This window comes from Narcine bancroftii, chromosome 6, assembly GCF_036971445.1.
Source record: "Narcine bancroftii isolate sNarBan1 chromosome 6, sNarBan1.hap1, whole genome shotgun sequence".
Classification (NCBI taxonomy): domain Eukaryota; kingdom Metazoa; phylum Chordata; class Chondrichthyes; order Torpediniformes; family Narcinidae; genus Narcine; species Narcine bancroftii.
Window position 1 is genome coordinate 10392 of NC_091474.1, and position 26531 is coordinate 36922.

Consider the following 26531-nt stretch of genomic DNA (forward strand, 5'->3'; position numbering starts at 1 on the left):
TCGGGAGAATCTTATTTGGTTGCTAGACTTTTGAACAGAACAGTGTCTGGACATTTTATCCCTAAACTGAAACTTTATAGACATACAGAACAAAAAGAGGGCAAAACAAGCTTGTGTCTCACCAATACCACAATTCACGGACACTTTTTAAGTTCTCAAGGGTGGCAGAAAACACAAAAATAGACAAACTCCTTCCACACTGTCACTTTGAGAGCTTTGGACTCACCATGCTGTAAATATTGCCAAGCATCACACTCTCTCCAAATCAATGACCAAAAGTACTGGCTGAGCGATAGATTTGAGACATTTTACCCGCTATGTAGCAATCAGGCACAAGGAAAATTGCTGCTTCCATTGTAAAGTATTTAGGAATCTCAGACCACAAACAACCTTCACCCCGAAAAACAAGCAATTCTCCACAATAAAACTAGGTTTCCTTCCTGTCTGCAAGCATTTGCTCTCTTGAGTCTGAATGGCACAAGTGGGGAAACCGTTTCAAACCCATGACCTGAAACAGCATATTCTCTTCCCCTAATTGGAGCTGTCTTGCAATTGGCCACCACTGCCCAAGCATGAATGAACTGGGAGATCTCACACTTGCTCCTTCACAGGTGAGACCTCCCTGTTCATTGGAGCTCCATATTATCCATCTTGCTCTATTTTGTTAACCTTAATCAAGTCTCCTCTCATTCTTCAACACTCCATGAAAAATAAAAATCATGTATCCTGTAGTCACGAGTCCGGACACCAGGTGGTGGTATTATACCTAGATCTCTCTCCCTCGCTTCATGCATGCAGTACTCGGTGTGAACAGGCGGTGGCAGCACTTTACAGCCCTTGCAATCTGCAGCTTGGACAGGAGATGGTTGCTTTGCACCTCGTGGGCTCTTGCACCAAGATTGAAGATTTGGAGATTTCCCATTGATTGGCAGAGAACATACACGACATCACATCCAACCCTGAGATTCCCTTTTTCCTGTGGACACGGCCGAATTCCCACGCATGGGTCGTGCAAAAATAAACGGTTCAGTGGAAACCTGGAAAGATAAAAGAATTGAAAACAAGAAAATCAATAAAGTGCTGCAAGAGTCCTGAAATGAGTTCCTGATTGAGTCTGAAGGTGGAGGGGGAGCAGCTTTCCTGAACCTGGGGGTGTGAGTCTTGAGGCTCCTTGTGCTCCAATTGTTGCTTTGGTCTGGGCTTCTGTCCTTTTGCCTAGATTCTCATCCTCTGCTTTTTCAGTCTGAACCTTGCCATCAGCCCCAGAATAAAAACGTGGAGATATGGATCGGAATTCTTTCTGGCTGGGTACACGTTGTAACACGGAGCCTGGAGCACCTCAAACACTGCTCTCATCCTCGTGTGTTCACGGCTAGAGACGAGAAACAAATCTGGTCCTTAGCCACTGATAAATCCATCTCCAGGATGCTGGCACTTTATTCCTGTGTGTTTGCTTTGAACCTTGCTTCGTGCTAGGGCTTTGAATTAAGAATTTTTCATTATTTTTTTCCTTTTGAATTGAATATTACAATATATGCTAATGCACTTTTCAAATTGTTTAACAATGGAAACAATATTTTAAAGAAAAATCTGTAGATTTCACCACCTGAGGTGGAGGAACTAAACTGTGGTTTCGGTGGGTCCATGCCCAGGGGTATTCGGATTATTTTAAACAGGACCGTCTTCCAATGTCTGCAGCGGAACTGGCAGAAAGAGGATTAGGCTGTCGGTGTCATTGTTAATGACGTCTCATTCCAGCACAGAAACCTTCCAGTCTGAGGTGAACTGATTTTCTCATCCCACTGACCAGCACCCATTTCATATCCCTTCATACCCCTCCCATCCATGCCCATATCCAAATGCTTTCTGCAGTTAAGCCATTTCTGAATCCACACATCCATAGATCCGAAGCCTATGACTGAGTGTGTGGAGCCTATCAAATGCCTCACCAAAATGAAGACAAACCTCATCCTCTGCCAGACCTTCGTCCATTCCTTTTAGTAACACTTGATGGTTGAGGTCAGGGGTCCCCAAATGGGTCAGACTGTCCTAATAGCATCCCTGATCCCTCATTGACCTCAACGCCAGGAATCCTGGCGCTGGATGGGGTGGTGGGAACATCACTGCCGCATCTACTTGAGGAACAGAGAGTCCTGTGGAAAAGTGGAACCTTTCTATTATTGGCCCTGACCACCCGTCCCACTTGCAGGTCCCCATCCCCAGCCCCCTCACATCGCTCACAAACTTCCCGCTCATTCCCATCCAAGGGTCCCTGACCCCCTCACACTCACTGGTCCTCCTCACCCTCGCAGTTCCCAAACCCCGTCACCGTTCTGGGTCCTCAACCTCCTGAGCTTCACGGTTCTACCTCAGGCTCTCAGGTCCCCCTCACCCTTCTGGGCCCCCCTCCCTCCTCCCCCCTCAGCCTCACGTGTCTCCGATCCCCCCTCACCCTTCTGGGTTCCCGACAACCCCTCAGCCTAGAGGATCGCCGACACCCTCTCAGCCACGCAGGTCCCCAACACCCCTCACCCATCTGGTTCCCCCCTCACCCATCTGGTTCCCCCTCACCCTTCTGGTTCCCCCTCACCCGTCTGGTTCACCCTCCCCCTTCTGGTTCCCCTCAACCTTCTGGTTGCCCCTCCCTCCTCAGCCTCACCAGTCCCTGATGCCCCCTCACCTTTCTAGGTCCCAACCACCCTCAGCCTCGCGGGGCCCAACCACCCTCAGCCTCGCGGGGCCCAACCACCCTCAGCCTAGCGGGGTCCAACCACGCTCAGCCTCGCGGGGCACCGACCCCCATCAGCCTCGCAGGTGCCCGACCCCCCCCTCAGCCTCATGGGTCCCCGACCCTCGTGAGCCACGTGGGGCCCGACCCCCTAAGCCTCACGGGTCACCCCCTCAGCCTCGCGGGCCCCGACCCCCCTCAGCCTCGCCGGGCCCAACGCCCCTCAGCCTCGCGGGACCCAAAACCCCACAGCCTCGCGGGGCCCAACACCCCACAGCCTTGCGGGGCCCAACCCCCTTCAGCCTCGCTGCCCCCGACCAACCTCAGCCTCGCGGGTCCCCGACCGACCTCAGCCTCGCGTGTACCCGACCCCCCTTAGCCTCGCGGGTCCCCGACCCCACTCAGCCTCACGTTTCCCCCTCCCCCCAACAGCCTCACGGACCCCGACCCCCCTTCAGCCTCGCGGGTCCCCGACTACCACACCCTAATGTCACCCCGACCCAAACTCCCTCACGGTTCCCCGGACCCACCTCACAACCATCCCTCTGCACGTTCCCCTCCGAGCTCCGGCCGCCCCAGACCCAAAGGGCGACCCGTGGAAACTCCGTCCTCTCTGGTCTCGTTCCCAAAATGCCTCGATTCCCGCCCGAGAAGAACCGACACGAACCTCTCTCTCCCTCCCGCTCGCCAACTACTCCTCCAAAGGCGGGAAAGATCAACAACATGGCGGCCCCCAGGGGTCGCTCTCGCGAGAGCTTTGGCCACCCCTGCACGGGATTTCTTCTCCGCCACCCCGAGCCCCTGGATGGAGCCCTTTGGAGCCCCCTCTGTCCTGAGAACCTCATCCCACTGGGGAAGGGTCCAAGAGTTGCCTCGGGCCTCCAGTCCATCTCCCCTTCATTTCCACACCAGGACCTGCACCACATTCCCCCACAAGATTCCAGTCCATCCCACCTCCACCACCTTGGCCCAAAGCTCATTCCACGCTCCCACCCCCCTCTGAGGGAAAAAAAATCCCCCTTCAATCTCAATCCATGTCCTCCTCTTTGAATCTCCCCCACTCTCCTTGGAAACAGCCTGTCCCCATGGACACGATCCGTCCCCACTCACAATTTTCAAATCTTCCTCAATCTTCTACGGTCCAGGGAATAAAGTCCCAGCCTGTCCAACCTTCCCCTGGAACTCAAACCCCGAAAGCCAGACCACCTTCTTGTCCCTCTCCTTGATGCGCTCTCATTCCTATCCTACCTCTCCTCCGGCCACCCAAACGGCACACAATGTTCCCCAGTTGGCCTCACCCAGGCCTTGTCCAACTTCCTCGTAGCCTCCCACCTCCTGCACTCAATCCTCTAATTTCTGAAGGCCAAAATACCAGAAGCATTCTTCACCCCCCCACCCCCCCCCCCATCTCTACATGGGACTCCACTTTCGGGCAGTTCTGTATCACAGTTCCTCAATCCCTTTGTTTGACAACACTCCTCAATGGTCTGCCATTTAACATTCAAACTCTTACGTTTTAAGAATCAATTGCAGAGATCCATGGATGTGGGAAGTCAGGAGGGTTAGGGACTGGCTGCAGGTCGATGAGACTGGCAGAATGATATTTCACCATGGACGAGAAGGGCCGAAGGGTCTCTTTTCTTTGCTGTGGGGTTTCTAGGGTAGAGTTCACACCATTCTCAGGAAGGAGGATGAGCAGACAGATGTCATGGTCCACGGGTAGGAAAGGTGATGAGATCCTGCCAGGAGAGATGAGAGAGTTAAGTGCGAAGGTGAAGGGCACAACCAAGGGGTCTCTCTCTGTCTGTTTGTGTGCGTGTGTAACTACGTCTGTGTGTCTCTCTCTGTCTGTCTCTCGGTCTGAGTGTGTCTCTGTGTCTGTGTCTCTGTGTCTGTGTCTCTCTCTGTCTGTGTGTGTCTCTCTCTCTGTGTATCTCCCTCTGTGTGTGTGTCTCTGTGTCTGTTTGTGTGTCTCTGTCTGTCTGTTTGTCGCTCTGTGTGTGTGTCTCTCTCTCCCTCTGTGTCACAATTTGTGTCTCTCTGTCTGTATGTGTGTGTGTCTCTCTGTCTATGTCTCTGTATCTGAGTCTCTGTATCTGAGTCTCTGTGTGTGTGTCTCTCTCTCTCTGTCTGTGTCTTTCTCTCTCTCTGTCCCTCACTCTGTGTGTCTCTCTCTCTCTCTCTGTGTTTCTCTCTCGGTGTGTGTTTCTATATCTGTGTCTCTGTCTCTGTGTGTGTCTCTCTCTGTCTATGTCTGTCTCTCTGTGTCGTGTGTTTGTCTCTGTGTGTGTGTGTGTCTGTCTCTCTGTGTCGTGTGTGTGTCTCTCTTTCTGTGTGCGTGTCTCTTTCTCCGTCTGTGTGTGTCTATCTGTCTGTCTGTGTCTCTTGTCTGTCTCTCTCTCTCTGTCTGTGTATGTTTCTGTGTGTGTCTCTCTCTGTGTGTCTGTCTGTGTGTGTGTGTCTGTCTCTCTGTTTCTGTGTGTGTGTGTGTGTGTCTGTCTGGGTATGTGTGTGTCGCTCTCTCTCGGTGTCTCTAATATTTGCTTATTCATTACCCACCATTATCCATCCCTACTGGTGGTGCGGGCTTTGTTCCCCAAGGCGTCTGTATTGGCTGTCCATAGACCATCTCGGCCCCAACGCATTCCTCAGTGTCACCTGCATGAAAATCAAGATGGCATCAGCACCTTTTTGGGCACTTTTAGCCGTGTTTCCTCAGTTGTTCTGGCCAGTTTTGTGTTTCGTTCACACATTCCTGCTGCCTGGGGTTCACGGCACTCGTGGAAGATCGCCAGTTCCTGAAACAATTCTTCATTTACCTTATTTGCAACATTTTTACATTTAATTTAACATATGCATTAAAAAACTTAAATTTCTTATTTGAAAATAAGATAAAATTAATGCATTGTGATTTAAAAAGTAACCCCTCCCACAGCTGCCCAATAGAAAACAATAAAGAGAGAAAACATCTAGATAGTATTTATAAAAATTGACCAAAACTCTCAAATAAAATCTTGCTTTTCTTGGTTTTAGGAGCCAGAAGGTTCGTGTTGGGTGATTACAACTTAATTCCTACAATTGGTAAATACACATCCCAAATCTTCAAAAGAGAAATTCAAATTTGTTCCGTGAATTCGATGTAATTATTTCGTGGGAATCAATGGCCTATTTCAGTGTGGCCATCGATCCATTCCCAAATATGCATCGGACTTCCAAGTTACTGCCACATATTTTAACCCTATAACAATTACAGCACAGAAACAGGTCATTTGGCCCTTCTTGACTGCACTGAACTAAATACTCTCCTCTCGTACCACCTCTCTGCATTCCCCTCCCCTCCAATTTTCCCTGAAATGACAAAATGGACCTTGCCGCCACTATTTCTCCCGGAAGCTCACTCCACTCAGCCACCACTCTGAGTAAAGAAGTTCCCCCTCATGTTACTTCCAAACTTTTGCCTCTTAACTCAATATCTCCTGTTTCAATCTCTGCTCCCCGCAATGAAAAAAGTCTATCCACATCAACACGTTCCATTCTCCTAGTAATTTTAAAGACCTCGATCAAATCCCCTCTCAACCATCTACAATCCAAAGAATAAAGACTTCATTTGCACAATCTTTCTTTGTAATCTAGTTGCTGATATCCAGGTAACATTGACGTAAATCTTCTCTGCACCCTCTCTACTTTGTTGATAGCTTTCCTCTCATTTGGTGACCAGAAGTGCACACAGTATCTCAACAGGGCCTCACCAATACCTTGTCTAGTCTCAACCTCACTGCCCGACTCCTGTATTCTATGCTATGGTTGATCAAGGCCAGCTATTTGAACAGATTCTTTTCAAGGTACTCTCTGATTACCCTCCAATAATTAACCTATCACTGTCAGGCTCACCTGGTTGGCTTTTGAAGCCGTTTTTCAACAAAGGAACATTAGATTACATCCATTCCTCTGGCACCTCACCCATGGATAAACAGGTTTTAAATATTTCTGTCAGAGCCCTTGCAATTTCTACTCTTCTTTCCCTCAAGGCCAAGGGAATATCATGTCAGACCTCCATCCACCAACAGACAAAAATCAGCCATCACAAGGTGAAGGCAGGACAGTAGTCCCACCTCTCCAGCACGAGTCACCCCAGGATCAAGTCAGCACTGACTGCAAGAAGTTTCTACATCCTCTCGGTGTCTGTGTGGATTTCCTCCCACACTCCACAGCTCAAGGGGGCCGAAAGTTCATTGGCGATTTGGGAAGCTCAAGACCATGGGGTGGAAGTGCACATTCTGGTCCTGGGGGCATCAATTCAATTCAACAGCACAGATGAACCTTTGGGCACGACCTGATCTTTTTCTGGTTTCAAACTCATTATTTTTGAAAATTGTATGTGCACCTCTAATGCAACACGACTGCTGCTAAACAGGCTTCTTGATACATATCCATGACAAGAACTCGGGAGAATCTGATTTGGTTGCTAGACTTTTGAACAGAACAGTGTCTGGACATTTTATCCCTAAACTGAAACTTTATAGACATACAGAACAAAAAGAGGGCAAAACAAGCTTGTGTCTCACCAATACCACAATTCACGGACACTTTTTAAGTTCTCAAGGGTGGCAGAAAACACAAAGAACAGACAAACTCCTTCCACACTGTCACTTTGAGAGCTTTGGACTCACCATGCTATAAATATTGCCAAGCCATCACTCTCTCTCCAAATCAATGACCCAAAGTCCTGGCTGAGCGATAGATTTGAGACATTTTACCCGCTATGTAGCAATCGGGCACAAGGAAAATTGCTGCTTCCATTTTGAAGTATTTAGGAATCTCAGACCACAAACAACCTTCACCCCGAAAAACAAGCAATTCTCCACAATAAAACTAGGTTTCCTTCCTGTCTGCAAGCATTTGCTCTCTTGAGTCTGAATGGCACAAGTGGGGAAACCGTTTCAAACCCATGACCTGAAACAGCATATTCTCTTCCCCTAATTGGAGCTGTCTTGCAATTGGCCACCACTGCCCAAGCATGAATGAACTGGGAGATCTCACACTTGCTCCTTCACAGGTGAGACCTCCCTGTTCATTGGAGCTCCATATTATCCATCTTGCTCTATTTTGTTAACCTTAATCAAGTCTCCTCTCATTCTCCAACACTCCCATGAAAAATAAAAATCATGTATCCTGTAGTTCGCGCGTCCGGACACCAGGTGGTGGTATTATACCTAGATCTCTCTCCCTCGCTTCATGCATGCAGTACTCGGTGTGAACAGGCGGTGGCAGCACTTTACAGCCCTTGCAATCTGCAGCTTGGACAGGAGATGGTTGCTTTGCATCTCGTGGGCTCTTGCACCAAGATTGAAGATTTGGAGATTTCCCATTGATTGGCAGAGAACATACACGACATCACATCCAACCCTGAGATTCCCTTTTTCCTGTGGACACGGCCGAATTCCCACGCATGGGTCGTGCAAAAATAAACGGTTCAGTGGAAACCTGGAAAGATAAAAGAATTGAAAACAAAGAAAATCAATAAAGTGCTGCAAGAGTCCTGAAATGAGTTCCTGATTGAGTCTGAAGGTGGAGGGGGAGCAGCTTTCCTGAACCTGGGGGTGTGAGTCTTGAGGCTCCTTGTGCTCCAATTGTTGCTTTGGTCTGGGCTTCTGTCCTTTTGCCTAGATTCTCATCCTCTGCTTTTTCAGTCTGAACCTTGCCATCAGCCCCAGGAATAAAAACGTGGAGATATGGATCGGAATTCTTTCTGGCTGGGTACACGTTGTAACACGGAGCCTGGAGCACCTCAAACACTGCTCTCATCCTCGTGTGTTCACGGCTAGAGACGAGAACAAATCTGGTCCTTAGCCACTGATAAATCCATCTCCAGGATGCTGGCACTTTATTCCTGTGTGTTTGCCTTCAACCTTGCTTCGTGCTAGGGCTTTGAATTAAGAATTTTTCATTATTTTTTTCCTTCTGAATTGAATATTACAATATATGCTAATGCACTTTTCAAATTGTTTAACAATGGAAACAATATTTTAAAGAAAAATCTGTAGATTTCACCATCTGAGGTGGAGGAACTAAACTGTGGTTTCGGTGGGTCCATGCCCAGGGGTATTCGGATTATTTTAAACAGGACCGTCTTCCAATGTCTGCAGCGGAACTGGCAGAAAGAGGATTAGGCTGTCGGTGTCATTGTTAATGACGTCTCATTCCAGCACAGAAACCTTCCAGTCTGTGGTGAACTGATTTTCTCATCCCACTGACCAGCACCCATTTCATATCCCTTCATACCCCTCCCATCCATGCCCATATCCAAATGCTTTCTGCAGTTAAGCCATTTCTGAATCCACACATCCATAGATCCGAAGCCTTATGACTGAGTGTGTGGAGCCTATCAAATGCCTCACCAAAATGAAAACAAACCTCATCCTCTGCCAGACCTTCATCCATTCCTTTTAGTAACACTTGATGGTTGAGGTCAGGGGTCCCCAAACGGGTCAGACTGTCCTCATAGCATCCCTGATCCCTCATTGACCTCAACGCCAGGAATCCTGGCGCTGGATGGGGTGGGGGGAACATCACTGCCGCATCTACTTGAGGAACAGAGAGTCCTGTGGAAAAGTGGAACCTTTCTATTATTGGCCCTGACCACCCGTCCCACTTGCAGGTCCCCATCCCCAGCCCCCTCACATCGCTCACAAACTTCCTGCTCATTCCCATCCAAGGGTCCCCGACCCCCTCACACTCACTGGTCCTCCTCACCCTCGCAGTTCCCAAACCCCGTCACCGTTCCCGGTCCTCAACCTCCTGAGCTTCACGGTTCTACCTCAGGCTCTCAGGTCCCCCTCACCCTTCTGGGCCCCCCTCCCTCCTCAGCCTCACGTGTCTCCGATCCCCCCTCACCCTTCTGGGTTCCCGACAACCCCTCAGCCTAGAGGATCGCCGACACCCCTCTCAGCCACGCAGGTCCCCAACACCCCTCACCCATCTGGTTCCCCCCTCACCCATCTGGTTCCCCCTCACCCTTCTGGTTCGCCCTCACCCTTCTGGTTCCCCTCAACCTTCTGGTTGCCCCTCCCTCCTCAGCCTCACCGGTCCCTGATGCCCCCTCACCTTTCTAGGTCCCAACCACCCTCAGCCTCGCGGGGTCCAACCACCCTCAGCCTCGCGGGGCCCCGACCCCCATCAGCCTCGCGGGTGCCCGACCCACCCTCAGCCTCATGGGTACCCGACCCTCGTGAGCCACGTGGGGCCCGACCTCCTCAGCCTCACGGGTCACCCCCTCAGCCTCGCGGGCCCCAACCCCCCTCAGCCTCGCAGGGACCCAACGCCCCTCAGCCTCGCGGGACCCAACACCCAACAGCCTCGCGGGGCCCAACCCCCCACAGCTTCGCGGGGCCCAACACCCCACAGCCTCACGGGGCCCTACCCCCTTCAGCCTCGCGGCCCCCGACCGACTTCAGCCTCGCAGGTCCCCGACCGACCTCAGCCTCGCGTGTCCCCGACCCCCCTTAGCCTCGCGGGTTCCCGACCCCCCTCAGACTCATGTTTCCCCCTCCCCCCAACAGCCTCACGGACCCTGACCCCCATTCAGCCTCGCGGGTCCCCGACTACCACACACCCTAATGTCACCCCGACCCAAACTCCATCACGGTTCCCCAGCCCACCTCACAACCATCCCTCTGCCCGTTCCCCTCCAAGCTCCGGCCGCCCCAGACCCAAAGTGCGACCCGTGGAAACTCCGCCCTCTCTGGTCTCGCTCCCAAAATGCCTCGATTCCCGCCCGTGAAGAACCGACACGAACCTCTCTCTTCCTCCCGCTCGCGAACTATTCATCCAAAGGCGGGAAAGATCAACAACATGGCGGCCCCCAGGGGTCGCTCTCGCGTGAGCTTTGGCCACCCCTCCACGGGATCTCTTCTCCGCCACCCCGAGCCCCTGGATGGAGCCCTTTGGAGCCCCCTCTGTCCTGAGAACCTCGTCCCACTGGGGAAGGGTCCGAGAGCTGCCTCAGGCCTCCAGTCCATCTCCCCTTCAGGCTGCACATTTCCACACCAGGACCTGCACCACATTCCCCCACAAGATTCCAGTCCATCCCACCTCCACCACCTTGGCCCAAAGCTCATTCCACACTCCCACCCCTCTCTGAGGGAAAAAAATCCTCCTTCAATCTCAATCCATGTCCTCCTCTTTGAATCTCCCCCACTCTCCTTGGAAACAGCCTGTCCCAATGGACACGATCCGTCCCCACTCACAATTTTCAAATCTTCTTCAATCTTCTACGGTCCAGGGAATAAAGCCCCAGCCTGTCCAACGTTCCCCTGGAACTCAAACCCCGAAAGCCAGACCACCTTCTTGTCCCTCTCCTCGATGCGCTCTCATTCCTATCCTTCCTCTCCTCCGGCCACCCAAACGGCACACAATGTTCCCCAGTTGGCCTCACCCAGGCCTTGTCCAACTTCCTCGTAGCCTCCCACCTCCTGCACTCAATCCTCTCATTTCTGAAGGCCAAAATACCAGAAGCATTCTTCACCCCCCCACCTCCCCCCATCTCTACATGGGACTCCACTTTCGGGCAGTTCTGTACCACAGTTCCTCAATCCCTTTGTTTGACAACACTCCTCAATGGTCTGCCATTTAACATTCAAACTCTTACGTTTTAAGAATCAATTGCAGAGATCCATGGATGTGGGAAGTCAGGAGGGTTAGGGACTGGCTGCAGGTCGATCAGACTGGCAGAATGATATTTCACCATGGATGAGAAGGGCCGAAGGGTCTCTTTTCTTTGCTGTGGGGTTTCTAGGGTAGAGTTCACACCATTCTCAGGAAGGAGGATGAGCAGACAGATGTCATGGTCCATGGGTAGGAAAGGTGATGAGATCCTGCCAGGAGAGATGAGAGAGTTAAGTGCGAAGGTGAAGGGCACAACCAAGGGGTCTCTCTCTGTCTGTTTGTGTGCGTGTGTAACTACGTCTGTGTGTTTCTCTCTATGTCTGTGTGTGTGTCTCTCTCAGTCTGTCTCTCGGTCTGAGTGTGTCTCTGTGACTGTGTGTCTCTCTGTGTCTGTGTGTCTCTCTGTGTCTGAGTGTGTCTCTCTGTGTTTGTGTGTCTGTGTCTCTCTCTGTGTCTCTCTCTCTGTCTGTGTCTCTCTCTGTCTGTGTCTCTCTCTGTGTGTATCTTCTTCTGTGTGAGTGTCTCTGCGTCTGTTTGTGTGTCTCTGTCTGTGTCTGTTTGTGTGTCGCTGTGTGTGTCTCTCTCTCCCTCTGTGTCACAATTTGTGTCTCTCTGTCTATATGTGTGTGTCTCTCTCTCTGTCTGTGTCTCTGTACCTGAGTCTCTGTGTCTGTCTCTGTGTGTGTGTGTGTGTGTCTCTCTGTCTGTGTCTCTCTGTCTGTGTCTCTCTGTCTGTGTCTCTCTGTCTGTGTCTCTCTGTCTGTGTATCTCTCTCTGTGTCTCTCTCTCTCTCTCTGTCTCTCTCTCTCTGTGTCTCTATGTGTGTGTGTCTCTCTCTGTGTCTCTCTCTCTCTCTGTCTGTGTGTGGGTCTCTCTCTGTGTCTCTGTGTGTGTCTCTGTCTCTGTGTGTCTGTGTCTCTTTATCTGTCTCTCTCTGTCTATGTCTTTGTGTGTGTAACTGTCTGTGTGTGTCTGTCTCCCTGTGTCTTGTGTCTGTCTGTATGTGTCGTGTGTTTGTCTCTGTCTCTGTGTGTGTGTCTGTCTGTGTGTGTGTCTGTCTCTTTGTGTCGATTGTGTGTCTCTCTGTGTGTCTCTCTCTCCGTCTGTGTGTGTCTCTCTATCTGTCTGTGTGTGTCTCTGTCTGTGACTCTTGTCTGTCTCTCTCTCGCTGTCAGTCTCTCTCTCTGTCTGTGTGTGTCTCTCTGTTTCTGTGTGTGTGTGTCTGTCTGTCTGGGTATGTGTGTGTCGCTCTCTCTTGGTGCCTCTAATATTTGCTTATTCATTACCCACCATTATCCATCCCTACTGGTGGTGCGGGCTTTGTTCCCCAAGGCGTCTGTATTGGCTGTCCATAGACCATCTCTGCCCCAACGCATTCCTCGGTGTCACCTGCATTAAAATCAAGATGGCATCAGCACCTTTTTGGGCACTTTTAGCCGTGTTTCCTCAGTTGTTCTGGCCAGTTTTGTGTTTCGTTCACACATTCCTGCTGCCTGGGGTTCACGGCACTCGTGGAAGATCGCCAGTTCCTGAAACAATTCTTCATTTATCTTATTTGTAACATTTTTACATTTAATTTAACATATACATTAAAAAACTTAAATTTCTTATTTGAAAATAAGATAAAATTAATGCATAGTGATTTCAAAAGTAACCCCTCCCACAGCTGCCCAATAGAAAACAATAAAGAGAGAAAACATCTAGATAGTATTTATAACAATTGACCAAAACTCTCAAATAAAATCTTGCTTTTCTTGGTTTTAGGAGTCAGAAAGTTTGTGTTGGGTGATTACAACTTAATTCCTACAATTGGTAAATACACATCCCAAATCTTCAAAAGAGAAATTCAAATTTGTTCCGTGAATTCGATGTAATTATTTCGTGGGAATCAATGGCCTATTTCAGTGTGGCCATCGACCCATTCCCAAATACGCATCGGACTTCCAAGTTACTGCCACACATTTTAACCCTATAACAATTACAGCACAGAAACAGGTCACTTGGCCCTTCTTGTCTGCACTGAACTAAATACTCTCCTCTCGTACCACCTCTCTGCATTCCCCTCCCCTCCAATTTTTCCTGAAATGACAAAGTGGACCCTGCCGCCACTAGTTCTCCCGGAAGCTCACTCCACTCAGCCACCACTCTGAGTAAAGAAGTCCCCCTCATGTTACTTCCAAACTTTTACCTCCTGTTTCAATCTCTGAGATTTTTTCATTATTTTTTTCCTTTTGAATTGAACATTACGATATATGTTAATGCACTTTTCAAATTGTTTTACAATGTAAACAATATTTTAAAGAAAAATCTGTAGATTTCACCATCTGAGGTGGAGGAACTAAACTGTGGTTTCGGTGGGTTCATGCCCAGGGGTATTCGGATTATTTTAAACAGGACCGTCTTCCAATGTCTGCAGCAGAATTGGCAGAAAGAGGATTGGGCTGTCGGTGTCGTTGTTAATGACGTCTCATTCCAGCACAGAAACCTTCCAGTCTGTGGTGAACTGATTTTCTCATCCCACTGACAAGCACCCATTTCATATCCCTTCATACCCCACCCATCCATGCCCATATCCAAATGCTTTCTGCAGTTAAGCCATTTCTGATTCCACACATCCATAGATCCCAAGCCTTATGACTGAGTCTGTGGCGCCTATCAAATTCCTCACCAAAATGAAGACAAACCACATCCTCTGCCAGACCTTCGTCCATTCCTTTTAGTAACACTTGATGGTTGAGGTCAGGGGTCCCCAAGTGGATCAGACTGTCGACCGCCCTCATAGCATCCCTGATCCCTCATCGACCCCCACGCCTGGAATCCTGGCGCTGGATGGGGTGGGGGGAACTTCACTGCCGCATCTACTTGAGGAACAGAGAGTCCTGTGGAAAAGTGGAACCTTTCTATTATTGGCCCCGACCACCCATCCCACTTGCAGGTCCCCATCCCCAGCCCTAGCCCCCACACATCTTTTCTAATGGAATACAAGACCTCCTTTCTGAATGCCACCATTGAATACTCGTCATTTTCTAGCCCCAGCTAAAGCCAATCTCAAAGAGCAATTTGAGACTCATCTAATTTTAATTCTAAACTCAATTTCTTCATATAACCCAATAAAAATACCTTAGGATCAAGTGAAAGTTTAAATTTTAATAAGTTCCTTTATTCTATCCCAGAAAGGTTTCACATAATCAAGTCGAGTGCAAGAAAGAGCCAACTTGCTCATGGCACCTAAAGCACCGATTTACGTGAAACTCCACGAGTTCCATCTACCTACTTCCCTTGCCCATAACCCTCCCACCCCCTCGCATCCATATACTCATATAACCTCATCTTAAATGACAGAATTGACCCTGGCGCCACTTCTTCCAGTAGATCATTCCACTCAGCCACCACTCTGAGTGAAGAAGCATCCTCTTGTATTACTTCTCAAGTTTTGCCCCTTAACTTATGACCCCTTGTTCCAATCTCTGCTCCCCTTAGGGGAAAGAGCCTATTCACAGCTACTCTATCTATTCCCTTGATAATTTTAAATACCTCTATCAAATCCCCGCTCAACCCTCTACGCTCCAATGAACGAAGTCCCAGTCTACTCAATCTTTCTACGTATTCAAAATACTGCAATCCAGGCAACATTTTCGTCAAACTTCTTTGCACTCTCTCTACCTTATTGATATCCTTCCTATAATTTGGAGACCAGAAAGGCATACAATACTCCAAACCTGGCCTCACCAACACTCTGAACATCACCTCCCCAGATCCTATATTCCATGCTATGATTTATAAAGGCCAGCATACCCAAAGCCTTCTATCTCCATGGGAATCCACCTTCAAATTTAAAACTAATTTGGCAGGGGGAAGGGAACAGGACTGATAGGGAAGCAGATAGGAGAGTGAATATAGGGGTGGTTCTGTTAGACGGTGAAACAATAAGGAAAAAGGGAACTAAAAGTGATAGGAGAGTAGGGGCAAGTGCATCGAGAACAAAGGTGGAGGGAGAAAGGAGATATGTTATCAAGGTATTGTGTATGAATGCACGGAGTGTAAGGAATAAAATGGATGAGCTTGAGGCGCAAATGGCAATGGGAGGTTATGACATTGTCGGAGTTACGGAGACATGGCTGCGGGAAGGGCAGGATTGGGAAATCAATGTTCCCGGGTACACGTCCTATAGAAAAGACAGAAAGTTGGGAAGAGAGGGTGGGGTAGCTCTGTTGGTAAGAAATGAAATTCAGGCGTTTGAAAGGAAAGACATTGAAACAGGTGGGTAGAGTCTGTTTGGATAGAATTAAGAAATTGTAAAGGCATGAGGACCATAATGGGGGTCATTTACAGGCCTCCGAAAAGTAGCTCAGATATCGGTATAAATCAGGAATTAAGAGTGGCATGTCAAAGTGGTAGCAATACGGTAGTTTATGGGGGACTTCAACATGAAGGTGGACTGGGATAATCAGACGGGGGCAGGAACACAAGAGAGTGAGTTTATTGAATGTCTAGTGGCAGCTAGTAGAGGAACCTACCAGGGGGAAGTCGATTCTGGACTTGGTGCTGTGCAGCGACGCAGAGTTAATAAGTGACCTCGATGTAGGGGAGCCATTAGGGAATAGTGACCATGGTATGGTTACTTTTGAGCTGCAATTAGAAAGGGAAAAAGAAAGGAAGTCGGAAGCATCTGTACTGCAGTTAAATAAAGGGGATTATGCAGCTATGAGGGAGGAGCTAGCCAAAACAAAATGGAAAGATACACTAGCTGGGAGGACAACTGGGGAAAAATGGCAGGTATTTTTGGACATTTTTCACAGTATTCAGGACAAATTTATTCCAAAGTGGAGGAAAGGCTCTTGGAGATGCAAATGGCAGCCGTGGCTAACTAATGAAATCAAGTGCAATATCAAATCCAAAGGGAGTAAGTATAAGATAGCGAAGCGGAGTGGGAAGTTAGTGGATTGGGAAACCTTCAAGGAGCATCAGAGGGTAACTAAGAAAGTCATAAGAGAGGGGAAAATGAAGTATGAGAGGAAATTAGCAAATAATATAATGGAGGATAGCAAAAGCTTTTTTAAATATGTGAAGAGGAAGAAATTGGTTCGGTCTAAAATTGGTCCATTAAGAATGGAAAAGGGTGGAATTATTACCGGAAACAAGGAGATGGCTGAGGAATTTAACAAATACTTTGCATCGGTCTTCACCAAGGAGGATATAGGTTATGGTCAGTTAGTGGGTAGTGGTCATTTGGTATCAAGAGACTTGGGGAACTTTCCTGCGGAAGTAGGGGATCTAATGGATATCCGGATCTAGAAGCAGGAGGTTGTTAGTAAATTGTTTGGACTGAGGTCTGATAAAACCCCAGGGCCTGATGGGCTGCATCCCAGGGTGCTTAAAGAAGTTGCTATGGAAATTGTGGAGGCACTGGTCGACATTTTCCAAAGTTCCATAGATTCGGGGGAGGTCCCTGAGGATTGGAGAATGGCTGATGTGGTGCCGATTTTTAAGAAGGGAGGGAGGGAGAAAACGGGAAATTATAGACCGGTCAGCCTGACGTCAGTGGTGGGGAAGATATTGGAATCTATCATAAAAGGAGTAATAGCAGAACACTTAGGCAGAAATAATAGTATAAGGGCTAGTCAGCATGGATTCCTTAAGGGTAAGTCATGCTTGACTAACCTTCTGGAATTTTTCGAGCATGTGACAAAGAGGGTGGACTTGGGAGACCAGTGGATGTGGTGTATTTGGACTTCTAGAAGGCCTTTGATAAGGCACCGCACGGGAGGCTAGTGGGCAAGAACAGGGAGCATGGTATTGGAGGTAAGGTGCTGACATGGATAGGAAATTGGTTAAGAAATAGAAAACAAAGGGTTGGAGTAAGCGGGTCTTTTTCAGGATGGCAGGATGTGACGAGTGGTGTGCTACAGGGATCGGTATTGGGTCCTCAGTTGTTTGTAATTTATGTAAATGATTTGGATGAGGGGATTATTAATAACATGAGCAGATTTGCAGATGACACTAAACGGGGTGGCGGTGTGGGGTGTGAGGAGGATATCATGAAAATGCAGAGGGACTTGGACAGGTTGGGGGAGTGGGCTGTTGAATGGAAGATGACGTTCAATGTGAGCAAATGTGAGGTTATCCATTTTGGGGGCAATAATAGGAAAGCTGAGTATTATTTAAATGGAGACAAGCTAGGGAGTGGGGAGGTGGCAAATAGATCTGGGTGTACTTGTTCACCAGTCACTGAAGGCTAACATGCAGGTTCAGAAAGCTGTGAAATGGGCAAATGGCATGTTGGCTTTCATAAAGAGGGGATTGGAGCATAGGAACAGAGACACCCTTCTGCAGTTGTACAGGGCCCTGGTGAGACCCCACCTGGAGTATTGCGTCCAGTACTGGTCTCCAATTTTGAGGAAGGACATACTAGCTATAGTGGGTGTGCAGCGCAGATTTACAAGGTTAGTTCCAGGGATGGCGGGGTTGACATATGCTGAAAGGCTAGAAAAACTGGACTTGTATCCGATGGAGTTTAGAAGGATGATGGGGGACATGATTGAGGTCTACAAAATTATCAGGGGGATAGACAGGGTGAAGTCGGATTACTTGTTCCCAATGATGGGGGAGACGAGGACTAGAGGGCATAGTTGAAGAATACAAGGTAGGGCCTTTAGGACGGAGATGAGAAAACATTTTTTTACCCAGAGAAGTGTGAATCTGTGGAATGCTCTGCCAGAGAGGGTGGTTGAGGCAGATTCGCTGATTATGTTCAAAAGAGAGTTAGATAAGACTCTAGTGGGCAAAGGAGTTAAGGGTTATGGGGATAAGGCTGGAAAGGGGTACTGATAGTAGTGATCAGCCATGATCTGTAAAATGGCGGTCACTGAAGGCTCGACAGGCCGAAGGGCCTACTCCTGCTCCTATTGTCTATTGAACCATTCTTCCAAGATCCCTCTGTTCCTCAATGCCCTCCCCTTCACTGCATACGTCTTGGTTATTCTTCCCAAAATAAAGCACACTTTCCTACATTGAGCTCCATCTGCCATCTTTCCAAACAGTCCAAATCCTTTTGTAGTCCATGAAAACCCTCCTCACTCTCCACAACTCTTGAAAATAAGCAAAATGTATTACGTTATGTTAAGCTTCTCTTTGAAAATTTTAATTTCACATGCATTAAATGCGAACATAAATTTCTCATTCAAAGATAATGAAAAATTAATACATAGCATTTTTTTTAAATTCCCCCTGCCCAACAACCCAATAGAAAAGAAAGATAACATCTGGAAAGTATTTATAAAAAAATTACTAAAAAACTATCAAATAAAATCTAACAAATTTTCTTGATTTTAGGAGTCAGAAGGTTCAGGTTGGGCGATTACAACTTAATTCCTACAGTTTATAAATAGGATTCCCAAATCTTTCCAAAAATTTCAAATTTGTTACATAAATTACATGTCATTATTTCAAGTGTGGTCATGAAGACCACTGCCAGTGGGCTGATAACGCCTCAAACCGTGCATCTTGGCACCTCACAGTTTGGCGGGCAGCAACCTCCTTTGAAGAAGACCGCAGAGCCCACCTCACTGACAAAAGGCAAAGGAGGAAAAACCCAACACCCAACCCCAACCAACCAATTTTCCCTTGCAACCGCTGCAATCGTGTCTGCCTGTCCCGCATCGGACTTGTCAGCCACAAACGAGCCTGCAGCTGACATGGACTTTTTACCCCCTCCATAAATCTTCGTCCGCGAAGCCAAGCCAAAGATTTCAAGTGTCAAGGGACTTGGGGGGTTCTCGTTCAGGAAAACATAGTGAGTGGGTAACCAGCAGGTTGGATCGGCAGGAAAAGAAAGCAATTCCTATGTTGGCCTTTGTTTCAAGGGTAGGGAGGTGTTGATGGGGCATGGGAGACACCTCATTTGGAGAACTGCGAAGTTTATCTTAAAAAGGATGTGCTGATGTTGGAGAGAGAGCAGAGATTTACCAGGATGATATATCTCCACTCTTCATTGGAGTATAGAAGAAGGAGAGGAGATCTTAGAAACCTTTCCAATGCTGAAAGGATTGGACAGTAGATGTGAATAATGTTTCCCTTGGATAAAAAGACATTGTCTTAGAATTAGAAGATACCTATATAAAGCAGATGAGAAATTTATTTCACCAGAAGGTCATGGAATTTGTTGCTGGATTGTTGAGGGAGTTTAAGTGGGGGGGGGGGGGGGGGCGGAATTAATAGATGTTTAATGAGTCAGGGTATCAAGGGATCAGGGCAAAAAGCCAGAACTTGGAATGAGAGGCGAGAACTGTTTAGATCAGGGGATAGCAGACACAGTGGGCTGAATGGCCAACTTCTGTTCCTTGTGATTTGACACCATTTTAACTAATGTACCTTTGAGAATTTTAACATCCATCCATATGTCCTCTGTATTTTGGATGTGAAACAACGGCTGTGCAGGAGAAGCTAGTGAGTGGCTGTGGCCAATTGCTCCTCAGACTGGAGGCCTGTGACGAGAGATGTGCCTCAGGGATAGGTGGTGGAACAATAATGTGGTGAATTGGATTCGCAAGTTTGCAGGTGACACCAAGAACGGAGGAGTTGTGGACAGCCAGGAAAGCTTGCAGAAGGATCTGGACCAGCTGGAGAAAGGGCAGATGGAATTTAATGCAGACAAGTGTGAGGTGTCACATTTTGAAGGGCAAACCAAGAAAAGATAGACACGGTGAACGGTCGGGCACTGAGGAGTGAGGTTGAACAGAGGGACATGGTAAACGGGTGTCATTCCATGCAAGTGCTGTCACAGGTGGATTTGGGCGGGAATTGAAGATACCCAAGTTAACTAAAATTGAAAATTATAAATGGGGCCAAAAAAGGGATCTATTTCAGAAATGTTTGTGACAACAGAAAATGGCTAAACCAATGGGAGATTCTTCTTTAGAATTAACCCAAGAAGAATGGACTACTTACTATGTGTGAAGATGGTGGATTAAATTGATTAATGTGCGATATAATTGGGTGAATTATAATTTTTTTTTACATCAGTTGTATTTAACTCCAGGAAAAAAAGATAAGGATTTAGTCATTCAGATTTATGTTTTCATTGTGGGATTCAAATTAATACTTTTTTTTGTCTGTCTGGTTGTGTGATAAAGTTAAGCCTTTGAGGATTTATTTGAAACTACTTTAAAGAAACTCTTTTTATGTTCGATCCACTGCTTTTTCTAATGCGGTATATTACAACTTTGTGGGGGGGCTGGTAGTCATGGTGGGGAGCTGGCTGATGGAGGACCTCAGTTTTCTTCAGGCTGACTTCCAGGCCAAACATTTTGGCAGTTTCCGCAAAGCAGGACGTCAAGCGCTGAAGCTGAAGCGGGCACACAAAACTCAAAACGGTCAACCAGTTTACCTATCTCGGCTGCACCATTTCATCAGATGCAAGGATCGACAATGAGATAGACAACAGACTCGCCAAGGCAAATAGCGTCTTTGGAAGACTACACAAAAGAGTCTGGAAAAACAACCAACTGAAAAACCTCACAAAGATAAGCGTATACAGAGCCGTTGTCATACCCACACTCCTGTTCGGCTCCGAATCATGGGTCCTCTACCGGCACCACCCACGGCTCCTAGAACGCTTCCACCAGCGTTGTCTCCGCTCCATCCTCAACATCCATTGGAGCGCTCACACCCCTAACGTCGAGGTACTCGAGATGGCAGAGGTCGACAGCATCGAGTCCACGCTGCTGAAGATCCAGCTGCGCTGGATGGGTCACGTCTCCAGAATGGAGGACCATCGCCTTCCCAAGATCGTATTATATGGCGAGCTCTCCACTGGCCACCGTGACAGAGGTGCACCAAAGAAAAGGTACAAGGACTGCCTAAAGAAATCTCTTGGTGCCTGCCACATTGACCACCGCCAGTGGGCTGATAACGCCTCAAACCGTGCATCTTGGCGCCTCACAGTTTGGCGGGCAGCAGCCTCCTTGGAAGAAGACCGCAGAGCCCACCTCACTGACAAAAGGCAAAGGAGGAAAAACCCAACACCCAACCCCAACCAACCAATTTTCCCTTGCAACCGTTGCAATCGTGTCTGCCTGTCCCGCATCGGACTGGTCAGCCACAAACGAGCCTGCAGCTGACGTGGACTTTTTACCCCCTCCATAAATCTTCGTCCGCGAAGCCAAGCCAAAGAAAGATATTACAACTTTAACAACGGGATTAAGAATCGATAAATCTCAAATTGAGTTTATTCAGTTAGTATTAGCAGTGGCCAGTAAATGCATTGCGATGACGTGGAAAATTATGTTTGGTGTTTTCATTCTGCCACAACAAATTGGTATGATTTTTCTCTCCCTCAGTCGAGGGAGTTTGGGGGGGGGGGGGGGAATTATGGGGAGGGGGGATGGAATATAATTTTTTTTGGGAGGTTGGTTTCTTTTGTTTACTATTTATTTTATATATTCATAAATAAAGTTTAAAAAAAGATACACAACCAGTGTTTCAGGCTTGAGCCCTTTATCAGGGCTACGAGTATCTGTACTTATAAGGTTCACTGCTTGATCAGCTGAGCTTCTCCAGCATTTGTGTCCTTACAGAATTTAGTTGAGTTACTATATGTGGACATCAGGACATTTTTTTCACCCTTAAACTGTCCATCCACACAGACAGGAACTTGAAACATTTCTTCTTTTTCACACAAATACTCCCATTTGGTGAAGTGTGTGGAATATTAGCTGTAGAATATCTTGTTCTGGGAATTATGATGAAGAAACCATTACACAGACTTTGCCAGAAAGCTGGGAAAGAGAGTTAAAAAGCACATTCCAGACAGGAATCAATTCTCACCTCCTCTACTGAGCCATACATATCCAAATGCCTGCCTGATCTTCAAAACAATGGTGCTAATTGTTAGACCTGATCCAAAGGCTGCAATAAGCCCCCAGCACCACTCAGACCCTGAATGGCATTGTTTCTGCTTTGAAGTGAAGAATTTAAGACTGCTATGAAATTAAGACACTTGGGCAAATTGGAAACCAGAAATCAGGCAGGCAGAGGATTACTAATGTGAACTGTTTGAATCTAGGGGTTAAAACATTATGAAAGAAATTATTAATTAATAATTTTATATTTACTGCATGGTTCAGGGAAAAAGAGGAATGTGATTAAGTGGCAATCACATCATGGAGCAAAGTTGGCTGAGCAAAATTGTCTGCTCCCAAATACAGGGAGAGGAAATGCACAAAATGATTTAGGAGGAATGCTCAAACTGAAGGAGGTGGTGAGTAGCACAGGAGACACAGGCCAGACCAGAACAAAGAATGGCCTGCAAGAAACAAAGGGAATGGAAAACCAGTCCAGGAGGAAGATTAAGGCATGAGGAGGTGTTAAAGAGAACAGCAGAAATTGGCCAGACAGGAACAGAATGGTGATTAGAAATATCTGGGGATGAATTAATTTCTAATCCAATCAACAGGATAGTCTGGCCTGGAGGATTAAGATGGGAGTGCTACACCCCAGATATCTGCAAAACAGGAGATGACTTGTGATAACCCTTAGGAAAAAAACATCTAGCAAAGGAAGACAACTTTTGTTCTGTATGATAAGGTTGATCTATATAAACTGAGCCAACTGGACAATAGGAGTCAGTCTTGAGGAATAGCTCACTGTGCAGGTGACCTATGAACTAACGACTGATCCAGAGCTCTGTTAAGTTTTATTCTTGTGCTGTGTAATAAATTGACTGTTGAACCGAATACCTTCTCCTATCACTTCATTCAAAGAACACGCTGGACTCAGACCACACATAGACTAAATTAAGAGTAAAGTAAAGCCAGAGTCCGACAGAACTGTGAGCAACTCTTCCAGACTCCTGTTGATTTTTTTGTGTTCCCTAACCCTAACTGGTACATGAGATTAGATGACCAACAAGAAGTCCTTTCCATGTCTTTAGGAAGAGGATATGCAAAATGTAAAACACAGTGGCAGATAGAACAGTAACAGGTCATAACAAGCCCTGACCATCTGAAACAGGTCATGGGAATATAAATTTATTCAGTAATGTAGAAATGACTGCAAAAGCTGAGAAATTAGGAATTCATCAATTGAGGCAAAGATGGGATGGAGATTTGAACAGCAAAAATGGACTGATCGTTATAAATGAGATACAGACTGGTTCAATACAATTTTATTCACCAGACACCTCAAAAGAAAATTAATGGAATCGGATTTGTTTCACATGTTAACAAGTCATTTGTACTTTCCTGCATTTGACTTGGCAATGTCCTAAAGTTGGGCCGCTTGGTTGAAAATAAGTATTTTTTGAAAATTCCCACAGGATCCATTCGAAAGAGATGTGAAGGAATTAAATTTAAATTAAAACTGAATATTTATCAGGTTTAAATTGCTGCAAATTGGACAGCTAGAAAGTGCGTGGCCATATCTTGCAAACTGGCTGAGGTTCGGAACTGTTCACCACAAGAAAATAATGTATAATTCACGAGATGAACATTCTATCTTTGGAGTCCACATTTCCTAAAGGTGGGTTGAAGTGAAGTTTTGAAATATGCACAATATTATGGTTAAAAAAAACCTGTTGAAGATCTCTGGTCCCTCATATGTGATGTGGAGAGGGAGGGTCTGGGTTGATCTCGATTTGTTTTAATCAACCACATGTATCGGGATTTGAATTATATCCTTGTAAAATTAACACATTTATTATGGCTTGAACTCTTAAAAATTAATTTCAAAAAAACCCCTGACCCACACAAATGCCCCTGTTCACCTTGCCATTTTGTAAAAGGTGATAGGGGGAAAATCCTGATACAGGGACAGATTTGAACCTGGATCACTGTCACTTTCTGCTAAACATGCCAAAATCAAAATTCGACTGACTGTCCTGCAATATTACACACACGTAAGGTAAGATGGTTACATCAGCAAAAATTAAATGAAATGCTTCTTACAGTCAAGAGCAAAAGAATTCCCTGCAGCCTCCAACCCAGCCCTTGCCCACAAATAACACCCCCACCCCCCATTCTGGGATCAAACCATCAGCAGCGTCCACTTCAGAGACAAACCTCAGCCACAAACATCCCAAAACCATCATCCCAAGACAAGAGCTAAAGTTGCAGGCACCGTAAACCACACACATTAAAGCAACACATTTCTCTGGCTCAATACCCACGAACCACATGGAACACCAGTTTGCAAACGACCCACAAACACCGGATTCCTTTCACCCCAACAACTCAAAGAACCACCCCAGAAAAAGCAGCCACAGTAAAACCAGGCTTCCTACCTTCCTCTGATGGCAGCATCACCTCATCTCTGCCTGAAAGCTGCAAGTGACGAGAGTGGGGAAACTCTCCTGTTTTAAACCCTGAGCTGGAATCTGGAGGACAATTAATTCAGGTGTGAAATATCTCAGTAAATTGTGGCTGGCCCTTTAAACAAGGCCCATCTCCGCCCTTCAAGAGAGCTGCAATTAAGGGAATAGCACCTTTTTAATTTGGAGATGGGAGTTAAAACAGTTTTCTCACCTGTGGCATTGAGATGTTTGAGGAGATGATACTTCTAGATAGGGGAGTGTTAGAGCTTTATGAGAGATTTGTTTGTTTTTGGGGCTTGTCCTTTCAATTTTGGTTTGAAAGCCTTTTGTGGTCTATGACAGCTGAAAACTTTAACAATGCAAACTAGGGTTTTCTTTGATCCTGATGGTTGTGCAGCAGTTCAAACTTCTCAAATGCAGAATTTGAGCTGTTTGCTCTCCCAGTGCCCTAGAGCATTGGTTTGGGAATATTTATGCCACAGGTGGTGTTATGGTCCTGTTAAGTCAATGACTCTGGATCAAATCTGGCCCCGTCTGCAAGGGGTTTGTGTGTTCACCCACTCTTCAGTGGAGGTGGCAGGTTAACAGGGGTTTGTGGGGGGGAAAATCGCAGGTGAATGAGGGGGCATGCACAGAGCTGGTGGGGTGAATAGGAGTGTGAGGCAGTTGTTGGCGAAGGGGAGTGTGTTGCAGGGATGTGGAGCTGAGGACTCTCCATCCAATCTCAGACCAGAGGGAAACAGGATTCTTATCGTGCTCACAAATTCCTTCGTCACTCCTCAAACGATGATCAGTATTCTGACTCAAGCGTTTTCTGGCCCTGTGATGACAAGCGGGCCGAATGTTCCAATGGCAAATGAGGCAGGGAGGATGTTTCCTATCATAGAGGTAGTAAAAGTTCCATTAGAGAGGAATACATTGCCTTTAACTGATAACGCGGTGGGGTCTCGGTACATTTGGTGATGTCTGGGATCTCTCTATCAATATAAAAAATAAAAATCAAGGCTGGATCTCTCTGTGGGGGGGGGGGGGTGTCTAATATTTGCTTACATCATCATCTAATTCAACCCAACTGGCAGTGCAGGCTTTGTTCCCCAAGGTGTCCGTATTGGCTGTCCATGGACCATCTCTGTCCCAACGCAGTCCTCAGTGTCACTTGCATTTAAATCAATGATGGCATCAGCACCTTTTGGCCAATTTTAGCTGTGTTTACTCAGTCAATCTGGCCAGTTTAGTTTTTCATTCAGTACTGGTGTCTGGGGTTAATGGGAGTAGTGGACGATTGCTAATTCCTGAAACAATTCTTCATTTATCTTATTTTAAAACGATTATTTAATTTCACATTTGCATTAAAAACAAATTTTTTTTTTGAAATATCATCAAATGAATGCATAGTGATTTAAAAAATTAACCCCTTGTCTTGGGATGATGGTTTTGGGATGTTTGTGGCTGAGGTTTGTCTCCGAAGTGGACGCTGCTGATGGGTTCATCCCAGAATGGGGGGGGGGGGGGTGTTTGTGGGCAAGGGCTGGTTTGGAGGCTGCAGGGAATTCTTTTGCTCTTGACTGCAAGAAGCATTTCATTTAATTTTTGCTGATGTAAAGAAAAAAAGAAAAAACATCTGGATAGTATTTATAAAAATTTACCAAACCTTTCAAATAAAACCTAACATCTTAATTTTCTTGATTTTAGGAGTCGGAAGGTTCATGTTGGGTGATTACAACTTAATTCCTACAATTGGTAAATACACATCCCAAATCTTCAAAGAAATTCAAATTTGTTCCGTGAATTCGATGTAATTATTTCAAGTTGGATACAATGACCTATTTCAGT

The 26531-nt window shown here is 46.7% G+C and overlaps 1 protein-coding gene and 1 long non-coding RNA gene across 2 annotated transcripts; one reads left to right on the top strand and one right to left on the bottom strand.

The window, feature by feature from the left end:
* Positions 1–9091: 9091 nt before the first annotated feature.
* On the top strand, positions 9092–10234 carry LOC138736954 (uncharacterized). The gene is made up of 2 exons (XM_069887220.1): positions 9092–9177; positions 9490–10234. The coding sequence occupies exons 1-2, from the start codon at positions 9092–9094 to the stop codon at positions 10232–10234; spliced, it is 831 nt and encodes a 276-aa protein (XP_069743321.1).
* An 8177-nt stretch (positions 10235–18411) lies between these two features.
* Positions 18412–25844, bottom strand: LOC138737398 (uncharacterized). Its single transcript, XR_011340876.1, has 3 exons — positions 25460–25844; positions 24669–24761; positions 18412–18480 (listed from the first exon to the last, which is right to left on the bottom strand). It is a non-coding gene; the product is annotated as an uncharacterized lncRNA (long non-coding RNA).
* Positions 25845–26531: the final 687 nt, after the last annotated feature.